This window comes from Dictyostelium discoideum (assembly GCF_000004695.1).
Source record: "Dictyostelium discoideum AX4 chromosome 5 chromosome, whole genome shotgun sequence".
Classification (NCBI taxonomy): Eukaryota; Evosea; class Eumycetozoa; order Dictyosteliales; family Dictyosteliaceae; genus Dictyostelium; species Dictyostelium discoideum.
This window is the reverse complement of record NC_007091.3, coordinates 4,179,368-4,197,789: the sequence shown is the minus strand read 5'-3', so window position 1 is coordinate 4,197,789 and position 18,422 is coordinate 4,179,368. Positions and strand designations below refer to the sequence as shown.

At 25.0% G+C, this 18,422-nt stretch overlaps 2 protein-coding genes across 2 annotated transcripts; both read right to left on the bottom strand.

Moving 5' to 3' along the window:
• Positions 1-304: 304 nt before the first annotated feature.
• On the bottom strand, positions 305-17,430 carry DDB_G0290641 (hypothetical protein; the record flags this gene model as incomplete). Its single annotated transcript, XM_630528.1, has 3 exons — positions 305-1,465; positions 1,538-1,733; positions 1,835-17,430. The coding sequence occupies 3 exons, from the start codon at positions 17,428-17,430 to the stop codon at positions 305-307; spliced, it is 16,953 nt and encodes a 5,650-aa protein (XP_635620.1).
• Positions 17,431-17,597: 167 nt separating this feature from the next.
• DDB_G0290515 (hypothetical protein) lies at positions 17,598-18,002 on the bottom strand (the record flags this gene model as incomplete). Its single annotated transcript, XM_630527.1, has 1 exon — positions 17,598-18,002. One exon carries the CDS (start codon positions 18,000-18,002, stop codon positions 17,598-17,600), a length of 405 nt encoding a protein of 134 aa, XP_635619.1.
• Between the last annotated feature and the right edge of the window lie 420 nt (positions 18,003-18,422).

The window sequence follows — 18,422 nt, the reverse complement described above, 5'->3', positions numbered from 1 at the left end:
AATCAAAAAAGATAATTGCTAAAATGTTTTGGGAAATAGACTTTTATTTTTGTTTAATTGTTTTATTTTTTGTACTTGTTATTGTTCTTGTTATTGTTCTTTGTTGTTCTTGTTTGTTCTTATTTATTCTCTTTCTTTTCTCTTTATTTCAACTTTTATTGATATATTAAAAAAAAAAAATGTTATTAATAATTATTAACATTTATTTTCTTATTTATTTTTTTTATTTTATTTTTTTTATTATATCTTAATATTTTTTTTTTTTATATTTATTTTTTTTATTTTTTTATTTTTTTATTTTTCATTATGCTTTTCCAACCAATTTTAATTGATTGATTAAGTTGAAACATGTCGCAGGTTTAAGGATCTCTTGTAAATTTAAAGACACTTCTTCCCAACCGCCATCATCAGATGGAATTAAAGATGTAAATGAGTCAAAACCAGCTTCAACCAAATCCATTATAGTTTTTTCATCATTAACGATATCTTTAAGGAATTGTTCGTAGGCTTTTTGGTCATCTATATCAAAAGGAGATTCGAAAGGATACTCTTTTTTGATGGCTTCATTATGAATTTTCTTATAAGAATTTACCAATTGATTTCTCTTTGGTAATTGTAAGAATGAAAACTTTGACCAGTCTTCACTCTTTAAATTTAATAAAACTGAAAAACAATTGATACCGGCATCAAGGATTTGCAGTTTCAAATCTTCAGTGAATTTTTCGAATCCACCGTATAAAAATTCTTTGAAAGCTTTTCTGTCATAAAGGATTTTATAATCAACTGATACTTCTTGTCCTGGTGTTTCAGTTGATTGTAGTTCTTGTGGTTTCTCTGGTTGTTGAGGTTTCTCTGGTTGTTGATGTATCTCTTGTTGTTGAGGTTTTTCTGGTTGTTCTTCATCTTTGTCGTGAGGTATTGGTGTAATTTGTAGTGATTCTAAATGAGAAAATCCATTCTTGTTTTCTTTTTCAACCTCAGCGTCATCTCCAATAATATCTTCATCTTCATCTTCATCTTCATATTCTTCATCTTCATCTTCATCTTCATCTTCATCTTCATCTTCATCTTCATCTTCATCTTCATCTTCATCTTCATCTTCATCTTCATCTTCATCTTCATCTTCATCTTCATCCTCATCTTCATCTTCATCCTCATTTCCATTTTCATATTCATCTTCATTTACTTCATCATCATCATCATCTTCTTCTTCTTCTTCATTATCACTTGATGGAATAGGTGGTTTATTTAAAAGAGAAGGATCAACTGGATCGCTGATATGACTTGTTTTGATATAGCCACCTTTCTTTAAAATGATAAAGTTACAGTTGTTGTTGAGTGACTCTATTATTGCGTTAAAACTGTACTCATTCAATGTTTTAACGCAACTACTAGAAGTAAGATGATAGTATTGACCTTCATTACTTGTAATAAAATCAAATTCATCATTTCTTGAACCATAAGACTAAAAATAAATTATAAAGTTAGTTTGTTATTATTATTATTATATAAAATAAAAATATATTTATAAACTTACAAGAATTGATTGAATATTATATAATCCATTAATATCTTTTGAAAAATTACCCAATAACTCTGATATACTGATATTCTTTTCAAAGTTTATAATACTAGAATTGAACGGAAGACCTTTTTTAAATCTCTCAACTTCAATAAATATATATTCTGGTGATTCTACTAATTTAATATCTGATTTATTATGATTACAATTTCTATAGTTTAATAAAATAAATTTATAATTAGTATTATTTTCCTTTGTTTATATTTTTTTTTTTTTTTTTTTTTTTTTAAAAAAAAAAAAATTTATACAAACCTAATTTTAATTGAATATAATAAAGTTGACATTAATAATGATTTGATTGATCTATTAGTTTCATTAATATTTGTTAAATCCAAAGTTAACTTGATAAAACCAGATGATTCAGTATTTTCTTTACATTCATCACAAATGATTTTAAATTTCCAATTGAATAATTGTTTAATATTTGAATCAAGTTTACTTAGTCTATTTAAAATATGAATCATTGTTTCCATTGGAGATATTGATGTGATTAAACCTTTTGATAATTTCTTATCCAATCTATTAATGATTATTGGTGAATTTTGGTCATAATTTTGTTCAAATGATTGAAGTTTGAAAAGTTTGAATAAACTAAAAATTTTAAAATCATTATTATTATTATTATAATTATTTAATGGTTCGACATTTAATAATTCACAGAATTGAGATAAATATCTAATCCAATAATAAAGATAATGTTTAAATGGATGATTATCAATTTGATCAATTTTTCTAGTTGTATTTTTAATAATTTTAATTTTACCACAAGTACTATTAATATTTTCATAATCTTCAATATCACTTTCACTTTCTCCATCATTATTATCATCCCCGTGATCAATATTATTATTATTATTATTATTATTATTATTATTATTATTATTATTATTATTATTATTATCAAGTTGTTCATTAATTTTTTGAATTAAATTTGGTGAAGAATTATTTGAAGTTCTTATTGAATCAATATTAATTTGTTTAATTTCTTCTTCACTATTGATTGAATTGAAATGATTTGTAAAGATTTCAGAGTAAACTGTATTTTTCTTATTTTGAATCATTGGATTAATATGATTGTAAATATCAGTGATTGTTTTAATTAAGATTCTATAATAACTAGTTGGAGTACCATTTAAACAGAAGGATTTCTTTGAGATTACTTCTTTATCAAAAGAAAACTCTGGTATTCTCTTTTGAATGATTTGAGCCAATGTTATTGATTCACTAGTTGAGACGGAAATTTCTTTTAAAACATCATTTGAAACCAATTTACTATGAACCTCTCTAATGTATTCACAAAGATTTCTAAGGAAGTTAAGATTATCAGCTTCATTTTTAGCTTTTTCAATGATATTAGATTTGAATCTATCGAAAAACTCTATATATTTTCCATCGATAATCTTTGGTTCTGGACAAAAGTTTCTATATAATTTTTTTTGTTTCAGTGAAGAATTGATCAACATAATAGAAATTGTACCAACCATATTGATTGATAACTGTTTTGCTAAATCTAGTGGAACAAATGTAGTGATTGAATTTCGGAAATGGAAAATTGATTGATTGACATCAATCGATTGTTGTTCATTTGTTAGGTTTATAATATTTGAAACCAAAGTACTAAGTTCTTGAGAGAAATCATCTAAATAATTTTGACGTGCACTCAAAGTATTTTCGAAATGAATTTTCAAATAAGAGTGTCCAATATCTTTGAAATAAATCTCTGGTAATTTTTGAATTAATGAGTAAAGATTTCTAACTAGATTCGACAGAGATTGAATTTCATCATCCAATAGCAATGATGCTAATTTCTTTTTAACTACACTATCTTGTTCAGAGATTACTTTTTGAAAAGGAAAACGTTTTGAATAATTCTCTAAAATGCCTGCAACGCCTTTACCAGCAAAGAATCTATTGATGACACGATTTTGAATCGATAGGAAATCTGGTGACATTGTTTCCTTATCAAATGTTTGATATTGAGAGAATAGTCTATAGATGAATTGATGATAATCATTTGGTTCGAAATCTGAACCTAACAATAGATAATTCTCACCTTCTGGCAAATCAGAGATATCATAGGTCACACCTTTTGGAATGAAACCTTCTGCAATCGTTTTGAAAAGTGGTGACATTGGTACATCATTTCTAAGATTTAGACAAGGCGATTGAGTATGCGATACCCAACCATTGATTAGATTCAAAATTACACCGGAACCATTAGAATCACTATCGAATAATATTACAGACATTGGAGTTTCATCATGGATTGGGAATGCAACTTTTTCATATTCTGGTTTTTGTGCACAACCACCTTCAATGATATTCATTTCTTTGATAACTGATTTCCAAGCATTTGTGAAATGAGTCCAAGCCAATCTTAATGGTTTAATTGATTCTTCAGTTTCATATTGTTTATCCAATAGAATTTGAACACATTGATTGAAATTGAAATTGAATTGATTCTCTTGTAAACGGAATTTTAAGAATTGATGGAATAATACAATGAAATTAACTAATGGAGTGAAATGTTTTGATAAACATATCTTTTGAATTTGATTTGACATAAATGTTAGGACTTCGAAATTTTTACTACTACCATTTGAACTTGAACAAAATTGATTGATCTTTTCAAATGTAAAATAAGGTCTTTCATAGGAACGAACAAAATCACTTCTAATTGAATTGATATTCATTTGTATTTCTTTATTCTTTGATGATACAATAGTTCTTTGAGCAAATATTCTCATTAGATGAGATTTTCTACTTTCATTCTCTTTTTTAATTTTAGTTAAAACATTACAAAGATATTTCTCATAGTTGGTAACTTGGGTTGTATTTGCAAAGTGTGAACGGAAATGTTGAGTTTGTTGACTATTATTTAATGTATGACCATCTAACCAAATTTGATAAAGAAACTCTGAAATATATTGAGAAGGTTCAATTAGAGATGAACTTAGTTCTGGATTTCTAATGATTTCATTGATTGAAGTTAATGCTCTATTCCAAAGGTAATTTGTTAAAGATACGTGATCTTTTTTATCCAATTTCGAAACGAAATGAATTTGTGGTTTTAAAAGGTACTCTGTGTATCTAGGTTGCACCGATACTGTGAATGTAAAAGCAGACCAAGAACAACATGATACAATATATTTATACAAAACATCATAACCCATGGTTACGGTATGATCATCTTGACCATCTAAATAGATCATTGCACAATCTCTAAAGATATTACCAACATCACAAGCCGGGAAATATTGACCGGCCACGGTTTGAATATGTCTTGTTAAATTGTAAAGAAAAGTATTTGAATTTGAACCAATTGATATTGCTATTGAATTGATAGTGATTTGAGCGGCAGTGATATCTTCCCTTTCTTTATTCTCTTGTCTCATCAAAAGTTTATGAACACCAATATTTTTATTCAATTTTTGATCTGGATAAATGAATGGTAAATAATATTCGGTGAAATTTTGAAGATCAAAGAATTTACGAGTTGAATCTTGTTCCTTTGATTCGAATAGGTATTTAAATGCTGAACAATCTAAACCATCCAAATAATATTGATAAAGTATAATGAATAAACTTGCTCTAAACAAACCTTGACAATCTGGGGTATTGAGAGTTTCAGTTAATTTTTCAAATTCTGGTTTATCTGATGAATTAATTAATTGTTCAATTTTTTTAAATAATACACCATAACTATTATTACTACTATCATAGATGAATCTTAATTGACTGAAATCAACCTCTGTCTTATTCGATAGATTAACACCACGTTGACTAGCATCAACACCACTAATTTTATCAGAATCCAATAAATGAAGTCTTAAACCAAATGTTGAAAGGAATGCTTCATCTCTTAATAGGGTGGCCATTGTACTCTCTTTCAAATGATTGATTAGAGTCATATGATAAAAGTTTATAAGTTTTAATATTTTACCATTTGGATTCTCTGGTGCTACCAATATAGATTGTAAAGTGCCTTTTAGAATCTTTGTTTTCTCCAAGACCTCTTTTGCATTTTCAATATTTGAATTTAAAAGATCAGCAAATTTCTCAATGATTTGTGTATTGATTGACTCTAAAATGATATTACTAAATGGTTCTCTTAAGAATTTTTCTCTTAAATGAGATGAACATAAACTATTCAATTCCTCTGATTTAATTCTATTCAACTCTGCATAATAAATTGAATCTTCCAATAATTTGAAACTATGAATGTATGATTTTTCAGTGATACCTAAAAATTTAAAACTTAAACCGGTTGGTTTTGAAACTAATGGTGGGAAATAATATTCTTCGCAAGATTTACAACAAATTTCATTAACTTTTTCTCTAAGGAATTGATAATTATCCTCTAAATTAATATATTCACCAATTACAGAACAAATCCAACCAATTGGGATTTCAATTTTATTATTTCTCTTTGGATCTTGTAAAACTCTTAAAAATTGTGAAAAGTTTTCTCTTGACAAGGTTGCAATAGGATCTAAAATATCTAATAAACAAGTTTTTTGTAATATTGAACTATATGAATCACCAATTAATTTACTTTCTTTTTCCTTTTTAAATTCAATTAAATTATTAAATAATACATTAAAACTATCACTTTTAAATTCCTTATTGAAAAAGTTATAATAAATTTTAACCATTGAATGTAAAGTACTAACTGAAGGTGAACTACTTTTTGTTGTATTTTTTGGAGTTGTTGATATTGTACCATCTTCATTTTTAATGAAATTAATTGAATTTATACAAGAATCCATTAAAATTGAATAACTAATAAAAACTTGAATAGCTTTTAAGTAAGAATCATCATTGTTGCTGCCGTTTGATATTTTCCTTAAATCTTTTAAAACATTTGAAATTGTTTTTGAAATATTTAAAACTTCTCTAACAACTGAAATCCAATTTAAGAAAATATCTTCATTATAAGAATCATTACATTTTACTTGATCTAAAAGTACCAATAAACGATTATATAATAAATTAAAAGAGAAATCAACTATTAATCTTTTATAATCTTCAATGGTTCTATTGATATTATTATTTAATGGTATTTTTAATAATTCTGAAATTAAATCAACACCTTTTAAATTGATAATTGGTAAAAGGATATTCTTTAAATAGAATAATGTTCTATGTTCAAAATGACTTGTTACCCATAATTCTAAAATTGGATGACTATTAATATTATCTTTTTTTGATGATGATGATGGTGATGATGATGATGTAACAAATCTACCTTTAAATGAATCAATTAAATTGAAAAAGAATTTTGAAACTGTTTTTTCAAATTTTAAAGTTCTAATAATGAAATCATTATTAAATCTTTCCAATAATGGTTCTTCAGAAACTATATAATCTAGCAATGGTTTAATTGGATGTTTTGAAACTAATTGATAAAATTCTTTATAGAGGAAACCATAATTACTCATAAATTTACAAGTTGATAAAGCTTGATCAAATAGTTGATTTATAACGGTTGATATTGAATCATAGAGTAATAGTTCCGATCTAACTTTACGTATTATTGGTGGTAAAATTCTAATTGGTTCAAAACGTTCTTCAACTGAATCTGAAATCTTTAAAGAGTTTGCACTTATAATGAATTTTTCAACCATTTTTTGTTCCATTGAATTTGGTTTAACTTCATAAATTGACAAAAATGAATAATGATTGATTAAATGTTTGATAATTTGTGAAATTACAGGATAAAAGAATGATTTAATTGAACTAATAATTGATTCAAAGAATGATTGAGTCGATTTAGTTGAAACTATATCAGAGGAAACATCGGCAATAATATTTGTAATTAAATTGGTACCATTCCAAGTTTTTAAGAATTGATCTATTATACATTTAACCCATGAATTATTATTTTCGAAAATGGTTTTAATATATTCAACTCTCTTTGTTGCATTTGAATAGAATTGAGATTCTTCTACTCTCAATTCTTTTGGTTCAATATAACCCATTAATTGTGAATTTGCCATACTACTTGAAATTTGGTAAAGGTATTTAAAAAACATACTTTCTAAAAATGTTGTTTCATCCAATGGTTTATTATCTGTAATACCATAAACTTTACTAATCCAACCACGTATATCAAATTTCATTTCACCACTATTGTTGTTATTATTATTATTATTATTATTATCACCATTTGAACTACCATCAATTTCATTACCACTATTATTACCACTATTATCATTATTATTATTATTATTATTATTATTACTTTTTTCTAAATCACTTTTTATACCACTATCTGAAATTAAAGAATTATCAATTTTAATACCAAGTGAATCAATATAAATATATTCAGTATTATTTAAAAATATTGAATTAATATTATTTTGAGAAGAGATTGAAAATTCAGGTGGGAAATGTGAAATGAAAACTAAAAGTTTGTTTGCTCTATTTGCATGTTGATCAAATACTTCATGTACGAAATTAATTTGATTATTTGTAACTACCAACATATCTGCAATTATAATTATAACCATTTGTTCTTCTGAAGTACAAAAATCTATAATCTCTTTTGAACATTTAACCTTTGATTTGAATGTATGTAATTGTAAAACTTTAAATAAATTTTTACTTCCACCATTTCTATTAACTTTAATATTTGATTCTAATAATAATAAAAATTTATCATTTTTATCAGAATCTCTAATACTATGAAGTGAAAATGAAGTTCTAGTGAAAACCATCCATTTTGATTGTTGTTGTTGTTGTTGTTGTTGTTGTTGTTGTTGTTGTTGTTGTTGTTGTTGTTGTTGTTGTTGTTGTTGTTGTTGTTGTTGTTGTTGTTGTTGTTGTTGTTGTTGTTGTTGTTGTTGTTCACTATCTACTTCTAATTCTTGTTGTTGTTGTTGTTGTTGTTGTTGATTTTGATTTTTAGAAAATGATTCAACTAAATTTTTTAAAAATAAATAAACATTAAAATGTTCTTGATTTGAAAGATATTGTTCAACATAAGATTTTGGTAATGATTTTGTACATTTATATAATGATTCTGGTCTTGCAATTTGTAATAATTTTAAATTTAATAAAGTTGAGGGATTAATTTGTTGATCTGGTGGTAAAAGTGACATTTTTTTAAGATCTTCTTTTGAAATTGAATAAGGAGAAAAGTTTGAATTATCTTTAAATGCTTGATAGACTAATGATTGAATTGTACTCTTTGTATAACCAAATAATAATGATCCATTAAGTTTACCAATATGAATTTCATCAACGAAATCTTGAGCACTAACTAAAAGATTTTTAAAGAATGCTTTGGTATTGGATTGATGGTCATGATAATTTTGAATATTCTCCAAGGAAGCTTTAGATAGAGAATAAGAGAGCAATTGGTCCATTGATAAAATATACTTTTCAAATCTATTTAACCAAGGATACTGAGTTACATTTAAACGTGACAATGGTAAATGTACAATAACTCTAAAATCAGGATGAACCGGACAAAACATTGAATTGATACCAAACGAAAGATGAGCTAAAAATGATTTCTCATCATCTTGTTGATAGATGGTAAAGTAACGATTGAATACATCGTAGAAACAAGCTTGAATAGATTGAGAATTCACCAAAACAACCGTACCACCTTGTGACATTTTAATTTTAATTTCACTAACTGTATGAGATAAACTCTCGGTGGTTTGATCATTTTCAAAATCTCCAACTCTAATGACAGTATGTTCAACACCAATTTCTTTTAGAATTAAAAGTGAAGTTTCGCTATCTGTTGGATCCAATAACATCATGTAACGGAAACCTTGAGAATTGATATCTGTATTAATGTCTAATTTATCTTGTAAACTTTGTTTAATTCTAACGATTGTATTATCATGAGCTAACAATTGATCCGATTCAAAACCCAAATGTTTAAAGAATGATTGTAAATGTGGTTTGAAAATCTTTGTACCAATGAAATTTCTTTCCAATGAAACCAATAGATCCTCTGGTGTTAACTTTCCTTTGATTTCAAATGCTCTTCTTAAATGTCTTAAAAAGAAGACGAAATCTCTTTGAGCAAATATTCTCTTATTAAGTTTTGGATGAATATCACTAATATCACTTATGGTATTACCATTATTCTTATTAATATTATTAATATTACTATTATCTATATCTTGTAAGGATGATGAATCATGAGTATTAATCTCTGAGAATGCATTACAAAGTGCTGTACAAATATTTTCTTCATAATCTGTTAATTTATCAATTCTACCAAATAAACAACCTTTAACCAATGAATGTTGATCTTGAATCGATACTTCCTTTGGATGGACTAATAAAAGCATTCTATTTGTTTTAGCAGCATCTAAAATCTTATTTGATAAGATAATGATTGTAATTAAAGTTTTCGATCTTGTACCTTTATCTAAATAATCATGCATAATTTTCATTGGTGAAGTATTCTCATTGACAAGACCTGCCTCATCTAAATGTACAACCATTCTAACACGATCTGTAATAATATCTCCACGTCTAATTGCTTTATCTAACACTTCCTTAATTTCAGTATCACTTGTATGATTATTACATTGATATCTAAATGGTTGAGTTGACTTTAAAAATGAATAAAGTTTTGGTCTATTCGAAGTTGGACCATGACTATTCAAATTATCATTAACAATACTAAATGATAATGTTTTACTACAACCTGGTGGACCTACAATACAAATTGGTATACAAGTATAAATTGATACCAATGTGAAAAAGATATTCAATTGTAATGATTCAGTTCTTGCAACACCATTTGGTATAGTTGTTTGTTTTGAAACTCCACAAATTATAGATTTGAAAATTTCTGTAACATAATCACCATTATTATTATTGGATGATGATGACGATTTCTTAAAAGAATTTAAATTATTACCTGAAAATTTTCCAATATATTCATTAAATGCATTAACCATTTTACTTCTATTATCTGGATTTAATCTATGAATATATGTCATTGAAACACTACAAATTAAAGCTAACCAATGAGTTTGAATTGGTGAAATTTTTTCATTTTCATTTTCATTTATAGTTTTTAAAATTTCAACACCAATTTCTTGAACAAAGAATTGATAAAGATCAATAGCTCTAATGATATCTCTGAAAGAAACATGAGTTCTAGCTTGTTTTTCCTTTCTTAAACATTTTTGACCAATGATAATCATTTGATTAATATCAATACCAACTTGATTTGGATAATCTAAATCAACATTTAAATAAGCTGGTATAATACCAGATTCATTCAATCTAATTAAACTTGCACAGAATGAACTTTCATTACTAACTGATAATGAGCCATAATCTAATTCCAATTGTTTTAATGGTGGTGGTGTTTCTTGTACAACAAATTCATAATTATTACTTGTGGTGATATCAGTGGAGGAGGAAGTAATTGAAGAAGATGATGAAAATAGATTATTGCCACTTGAACTTGAACTTAAACTTTCACCAGTATAGTTAATTGCATTACCAACTGTTTCAACCAATGGATTCATTGCACCAATCCAAAATATATTATCAGGTAAACAGTATTCACCATCAAAAGTACCATCAACAAAGATTTCATTTATTAAACTTAAACTTTCTTCACAAGAAGTATTATATTCATCAATGAATACAACCATCTTTAAATCTTGATCAATCTTTTTCAATTCATTACTTTCTTTAATGATGGTATTGACAATTGCTTTAAAATCTTTACCAGATATTTTCTTATTCATAATGATACGAGTGAATAATCTCTTGAATGGTATTGTACAAATCTCTTTCAATTGTTCCAATAATGAATCTAATTTCACTGTTTTATTATTATTCAAATAGGTTGCAATTGGTGATGTTCTCTTCTTCTTCATTATATCTTGAATAGAAGGTGATCTACTAATATCAATTAATTGATAAGCTTCAACAATCTTTACAATAATTTCTTCAACTTCTTTAATAAATGAAGTTTGATGTTTAAATAATGGTGATGATGTTTCTGAATTTTTATGTTTTAGTTGTTGTTGTTGCTGTTGTTTTGGTTGTTGTTGTTGTTGTTGTTGTTGTTGTTGTTGTTGTTGTTGTTGTTGTTGTTGTTGTTGTTGTTGTTGTGGTTGCTGTGGATTTTGTTGTTTATCCCCATCATTTTGTTGTTGTAGTTGTTGAACTGGATTATTTTCACCATTATTTTCTTTTAAATGTTTTGGTACGAAATTGAAGATTTCTTTTGAAGCTAATAAAATTTTATCAATTGAAAAGTCTACATTAAGATTTACAATTTCTTGAGAGAAACTAAAACCTTCTAATGTTCGAGCAAATTTAATAATTACTTCTTTAATTTCAAAGATAATATCAGGAATTGCATTTAAACCAGCATTAATTAACAATGAATAGAAAATTAATAACATTGTTTTACCTACACCAGTGTCACCAGTTAAAACCATTGAACGATGGTGTTGAATTCTATTATTTAAAATGAATAAACGTAATGATAACTCTGGTGTCAATACAAAACCATATTGATTTGCTAAATCGGTAACAATATTGGTACGAGATTGAATACCAAATGATGATGCAATTTTTGTATTAAATAATCTAATATTTTCATTTGCTTTATCTAAAGTTATATAAGTTGGTAATTTCTTTATCTTTGATTCTATTAATCTATCGATTTGATTATTATAATTACTAATCTTGCTACCACTTTTAGTTAAACCATTATTGTTTGAGAGATCAATAAAATCAACTTGTTTTGATGAAATATTATCATTATTAATACTACTACCACCACCACTATATGATGATGACGATGATGATGAACGATCTTTTGTAACTTTTACAACTGATCTATTTGTAATTAATGGTGGTTTTTCCCAAATTGTTTTTTGTTGTGAAAATTCAGGATTTGCTAATTGAGCACATTCTACTAAGAAAACCTCATATAATTCTTGATAGGTTAAAAGACTATCTTGAAGGACAGTATTTGAATTTTGAAAATCGTGATCACAAATTACTAAATAGAATTCATAGTAAGTTTCTAAAAATTTCAAACGTTCATTTAACATTAAAAAGAAATTCTTTCTAAATGGATACTTTGTTTTATCAAAAAGATAATTGATATCAATAGTTGGGAAATTTCTTTTAAACATTTGGTTAATATAATCCAAATATTGAGATAATTTAACATCTTTACCCATTTCAACGGTTGCTTTTTGATAGAATGAACAATGATCACTACTGAATGCAAAAGCACGCCATTCAGCTTCACCAGAGACCCATTCTGCCAATAGATACTTTTTACTCATTTCAGTATCTGATAAATGAAAGATTAAAGGTATTGAAGTTTTGACATATTTTAAATACTCTATTGATTGAATTGTATTATTTTCATTCTTTCTATAATCTGAACCTAATGGATCACCCAATTCAACATAGATTGTTAATAAACAACCAGTTGGTATACTACATAGTTCACCATCTTGTTTACCAAAGATATAACCAAATGAAATTAAAGGATAAAAGAATTGTGAAAACTCTTGAAAATCGGCATAACATGAAATATTGAAATGAATAAAGAAATTGGTTGCATCTTTTAATGCTTTGATTTTCTTTATTAATGGATCAATGATAAATCCTGGTCTAACCAATACTGTATGTTCATTTGGTTTTTCAATCTCTAAATTTCTACCACCACCACCACCATTCTTTGCTTTAATTTCTGATTTAATGAAATGACTTTTACCAGTACCAGTACCACCTGAAACTAAATTTAATGATTCAATACCATTTTGAACCTTTGTTTTATTCCATAAAACTTTAAATGATTCCCAAGAATTATTTGTATTACCGATATTGTTATTCTTACCAGAATAAGGCGAAAGGAATGAGAAAACATCTTTTGTATGAGTATCATCACCAATTGATATAACGTAAACTTTTGCCAACTTTGACATTGTATTATTACTAAAATGAACAGACATCCAATTGATAAATTCATCTTTCTTATTTGGTGTACCAATTAAAAAGAAAATTGATTCTGAGAATTTTTCAACCAAACATTTAAAGAATGGGAAATCGGCATCGAATGAATTTGCATAAAAAATTTGTGATGGATGTGGTAATTGACTATCATTCAACTCCATTAATGAATTGAATAAATCATCATTACATTCAATATTAACCAATTCAAAAGAATTAATTAAATCGAATTTATTAACATTTGGTGGTGGCACACCAATTGGTTGATTCTTTAATTGACCTATCTCCACACCACCAACTTCTTCCTCAACCTCTTCTTCATCATCTTCAATATATAATAAATTTTGTTTAATATTTCTAATTAATTCTTTTAAAAACTTTTCAATAAAACAACCACTAACAATTTCATCATCAATTAAAATCTTACTATTTGTTTTTTCATTTAATAATTGATTTGTAGTTGATTCAATTTGATTTTTTAATAATTTCATATTTATAATTTGTGGATATTCATAAAAACAATATTTAATTGATGGGAATAAATCTAAAACTAAATCATTTAAAAATAAGTCAAATTGTTGTTGTTGTTGTTGGATATTATTATTATTATTATTATTATTATTATTAAATTTGTTTTCAAAAGTTAATTTTAATTTACTATATAATGATGAAACACCAGGTGCTCTTAAGAATAATAAATTCTTTGGTAAACTTGAAATAAAATCTTTCCAAACTTTAATTGAATTACGTAAATGTCTTTTTTCTTTTTTTAAAGTTTCAAGATCACAAGCTACTTGAATACTTTGTAAAGCCATAAATTTTGGATGACAAATTTTATAGAGTTCATTGTGAAGTGAATGAATCTTTTTAAATAATTTGAAGATGATTCTAAAAGTATCAAATGTTTTCTTATTATCAATTATTTTCTTATTATTATTATTATTATTATTATTATTATTATTATTATTACTATTATTGTTATCATCATCATCGAATTTTGAAAATATATCAATACCTCTATATGAATTCTCTAATTTATCTTGTGCCAATTCGAAACCATTTTCACTAACGACCCACCAATTACTACCATTAGTACTATTGTTGTTAGTATTATAAGTTTCAGAGGTGAATTTACTTTTAGAATTAGTTGCCATCTCTGCATTTTGTAATGTTCCTTGTTCATTGAAATTACCAGATTTAAATAAAACTTTAACATTTGATAAATTATTAATTGCACTACTGATTTTATTAACTGCTGAAAGATAACCTGAAACTGGAATTATTTGATTAATTAATTCGAAAAACTTTGAGAATTCCATTTGTTTTGGTTTCTCGTCTTTAGTACTATCGATACTATATTGAACTAACTCTGTAAACTGATTTCTACAAAATAAGGTATAATCTAAAATCTGTGCTGAATAAGAATCATTATAGTTATTTGAAGCAATCTCAACTTGAATATTGAAATTTTTAAAATCTGTGAATGATGAAAACCATTCGATAATATCTTTAATATTTAATGAAAAAAATGGTAACTGAATGAAATTGATATCCTTCATTATTGATTTCAATAAAATCAAAGCATCATTTGCACCTGCGATAGTTGTATTCTTTTCAAAAACACTCTTGATAATCTCTTCACACTTTGCTTTTTTTTTATTAAAATCTGTAATAACTATGAAATCTAAACTTTCAATGAATTTTTCAATATGTGGTAAATACTTTCTAACACCAAAAAAGAAAGTTGCATTATCAATGAATTTTTGAATTTGTTCTTCCAATTCCTTTTTATATGGTTCACCATTTCCTTTAAAATAATTATAAATTGGTTCAATCTCTCTAACATAATTAATATCAGTAATTTCTGTTATCTTTTTAAATATATCATTTAATTGAATTGAAGAATCTGATTCAATTAATCTTTTTAAAAATTCTCTTGTACTTTTTAAACATTGATCAAGATTTAATTGTTTACTATTAGTCTGATCTGATGAATTCAAATAATAATAATCAAAAATTGCATGAAAGAATAAAGTTTTATTAACTATTGCAAAATGTAATAAAAACTTTATACTTTCATCATCTTGAATATAATGACCATATAAACTTTTAGTCGATTTAATTAATTGTCTTAATAATTTTAATCTTTTTGAAGTTTTCCAATTCTTATCAAATTGTGAACTAAAATTAAATGAAAATTTTCTTTCTAAATATTCTTTAACCAATAATAAATCATTATATTGTGATTCTTTTTCTTCAAATTTCTTTATAAAATCTTTGAATTCAACAATTTTAACTGGTTTATTTGATACTCGATAATCGGATGGTATACAATTATATCTTCTTTTCATTTCTAATAGAATGATAGTTAACGATTCAAAATAATGATAATCTAAATATTTGAAATCAGATTTAATCTCTACATATTTTGCTAATAAATTCTTTATAAACTCCCTTAAGAAACTATCATAAGGTCCTCTAATCTCTTGCCAAAATGAATTTTTTGAATTATAAAACATAGCCAAATTTGATAAATCTAAATTCAATCTATTATTACCTTTTGAATCTTTTTTTAATAAATATGATGAATTTAAATTTGAAGTAGCGATTCTTCTTAATAAATGTGAAAATAGTACTAAATTTGGTAATGTATCCATATATTGATTATCTTGTTCCAAGCTCCCACCTAGATCAGTTCCAACACATTCAATAATTGAATTTAATGATGGATTTTGATTGAGTAATGCTTCAACCATTACATTTACAATACGAAAGTAATTTTCATAAATTTCACTATTCATTTCAATTTGTTTAACTATAAGTTGTTTCTTTTTAATTGCTTCTTGTTCTATGCTATTCTTTAAACGACTGACATATTCCCTCTCAATGGTTGAAAATGAGGTTATTACACCACTGAAATTATAATTATTTGGTAATCTACATTGTTGGTTGAAAACATTTATTAAGAATTGATCGGATAATTTACTTTCTAATGATAGTAATGCATAAGATTCAACATTTAATGAACATATTATAATTGCTTTTACATCTTGATAGGTTTCATCATAAGTTGAGAGTATATTAATCTTGTCAGCCGTAGTTAGTTTATTTACAATAAATGATTCCCAACCTAAATCAATTCTATTTCTATATGGTAACAAATTAAACATTTTCTTTGTATCATTTGATAAATGAAGTGAAATTGAATGATTGAATAAAGATTTTGACTCTGGTGATGATTTTATAAATTCATCATAATACTTTAGAAATCCAATTGGATCCTTTTGAAGGTGTAATACTAAAATTGGTAATGTTACTGCACATATTGCTAACTTTCTTTTATATACACTAAATGCTAATTTAGATTTTAACTCTAATGTTAAATTAAATTTATCTACAATTGTACTATTATTATTATTATTATTATTATTATTATTATTATTATTATTATTATTATTATTATTATCCTCATATATTTTAATATTGTCATTATTAAAAATATTTAATAGTATAGGACCAACCAAAATATTTAAATTTGAAATAAAAGGGTAATTTATTATTGTGTAATCAAATAATTGATAGACAATTGGATTTTTTAAATTTAACTCAACAAATTTAAGAAACCATTGTATTTTGATTGTTGGATTGACTCCATTTGAAATGACTCCATTTGAAATGGAAAATGGTAGAGAATTTAAACTTTTTGAAATTTTATAATGCTCAGCTGTTTTCGATTGGTTATGATGATGATGATAGTCTTGAAATTTGTTAAAGAATTCCTTCAAACGTTCATTTGATTCTGACATTACACATATGAAAAACAATAAATCAGTTGATTTATTTTCACAATACCATGAAAAACGTTCGAATGCCATTGTTAAAAAATCTTCAACTATTTTTTTAAAAAAAATTGAATTTCCCAATATTATATTATTATTATTATTTTTCAACCCTTTTCCAATAATTATATCTTTAATATTTGTTCTATCCATTTCAGAATAATAACTAAATAAATTACCTTTAATACAACTAATTTAATGTATTAGTAAATATATAAAATAATAATTATAATAATAATAACAGTAATAGTAAGAATAATAACTATAATAATAATAATAGTAATAGTTATAATAATAATAATAACATACCAATCAATTTTTAAAAGTGAATATATGAAAAAATCCCTTGATGATTCATCAGAAATAATTGTCTCTTCTGTGGTTCTTATAGTTTTAAAAATATCAAGTATAGTAGGATTTGATAATTTTTCTTCAATCTCTAATGATAATTGCCAATTTTGCTTTGGTTTACGTTTGTTTAAAAATGAACGGATAATTTCTTCAAAACATGGAGTTTTTAACCTTTGAACTTGAGAATCACTAATAGTTAGTTCTTTAGGTAAAAAAGAGGGTCGTCCCAAGTTTTTGGTCAAATCATGAGTTAACATTTTGTTTATATTTTATATTTTATATTTTATATTTTATATTTTATATTTTATATGTTTTATGTTTTTTGTTTTTTTTTTTTTTGAATTGTTGAACGATATAAATAAATATTTATTTTTTTATTTTTTATTTTTTTTTTTATATTTTATTTTTTATTTAAATTTCAAAGAAAATCAATGAAGAGGTCAACCCCCCCTTTCCAAATTTGATTTTCAAAATTTTTAAAAGAAAAAAAAAAAAAAAAATTTAAATTAAAAAAAAAAAAAAAAAAATTTAATAAAAATTTAAAAAAAATAAAAAAAAATAAAAAAAAATAAAAAAAAAAAAAAAATAAAAAAAATATTTTAAGTTTGGGATGTAATAATTTTATGTGGTTTTCTTTTTTAATTTATTTTATTTTATTTTGTTTTATTTTATTTTAT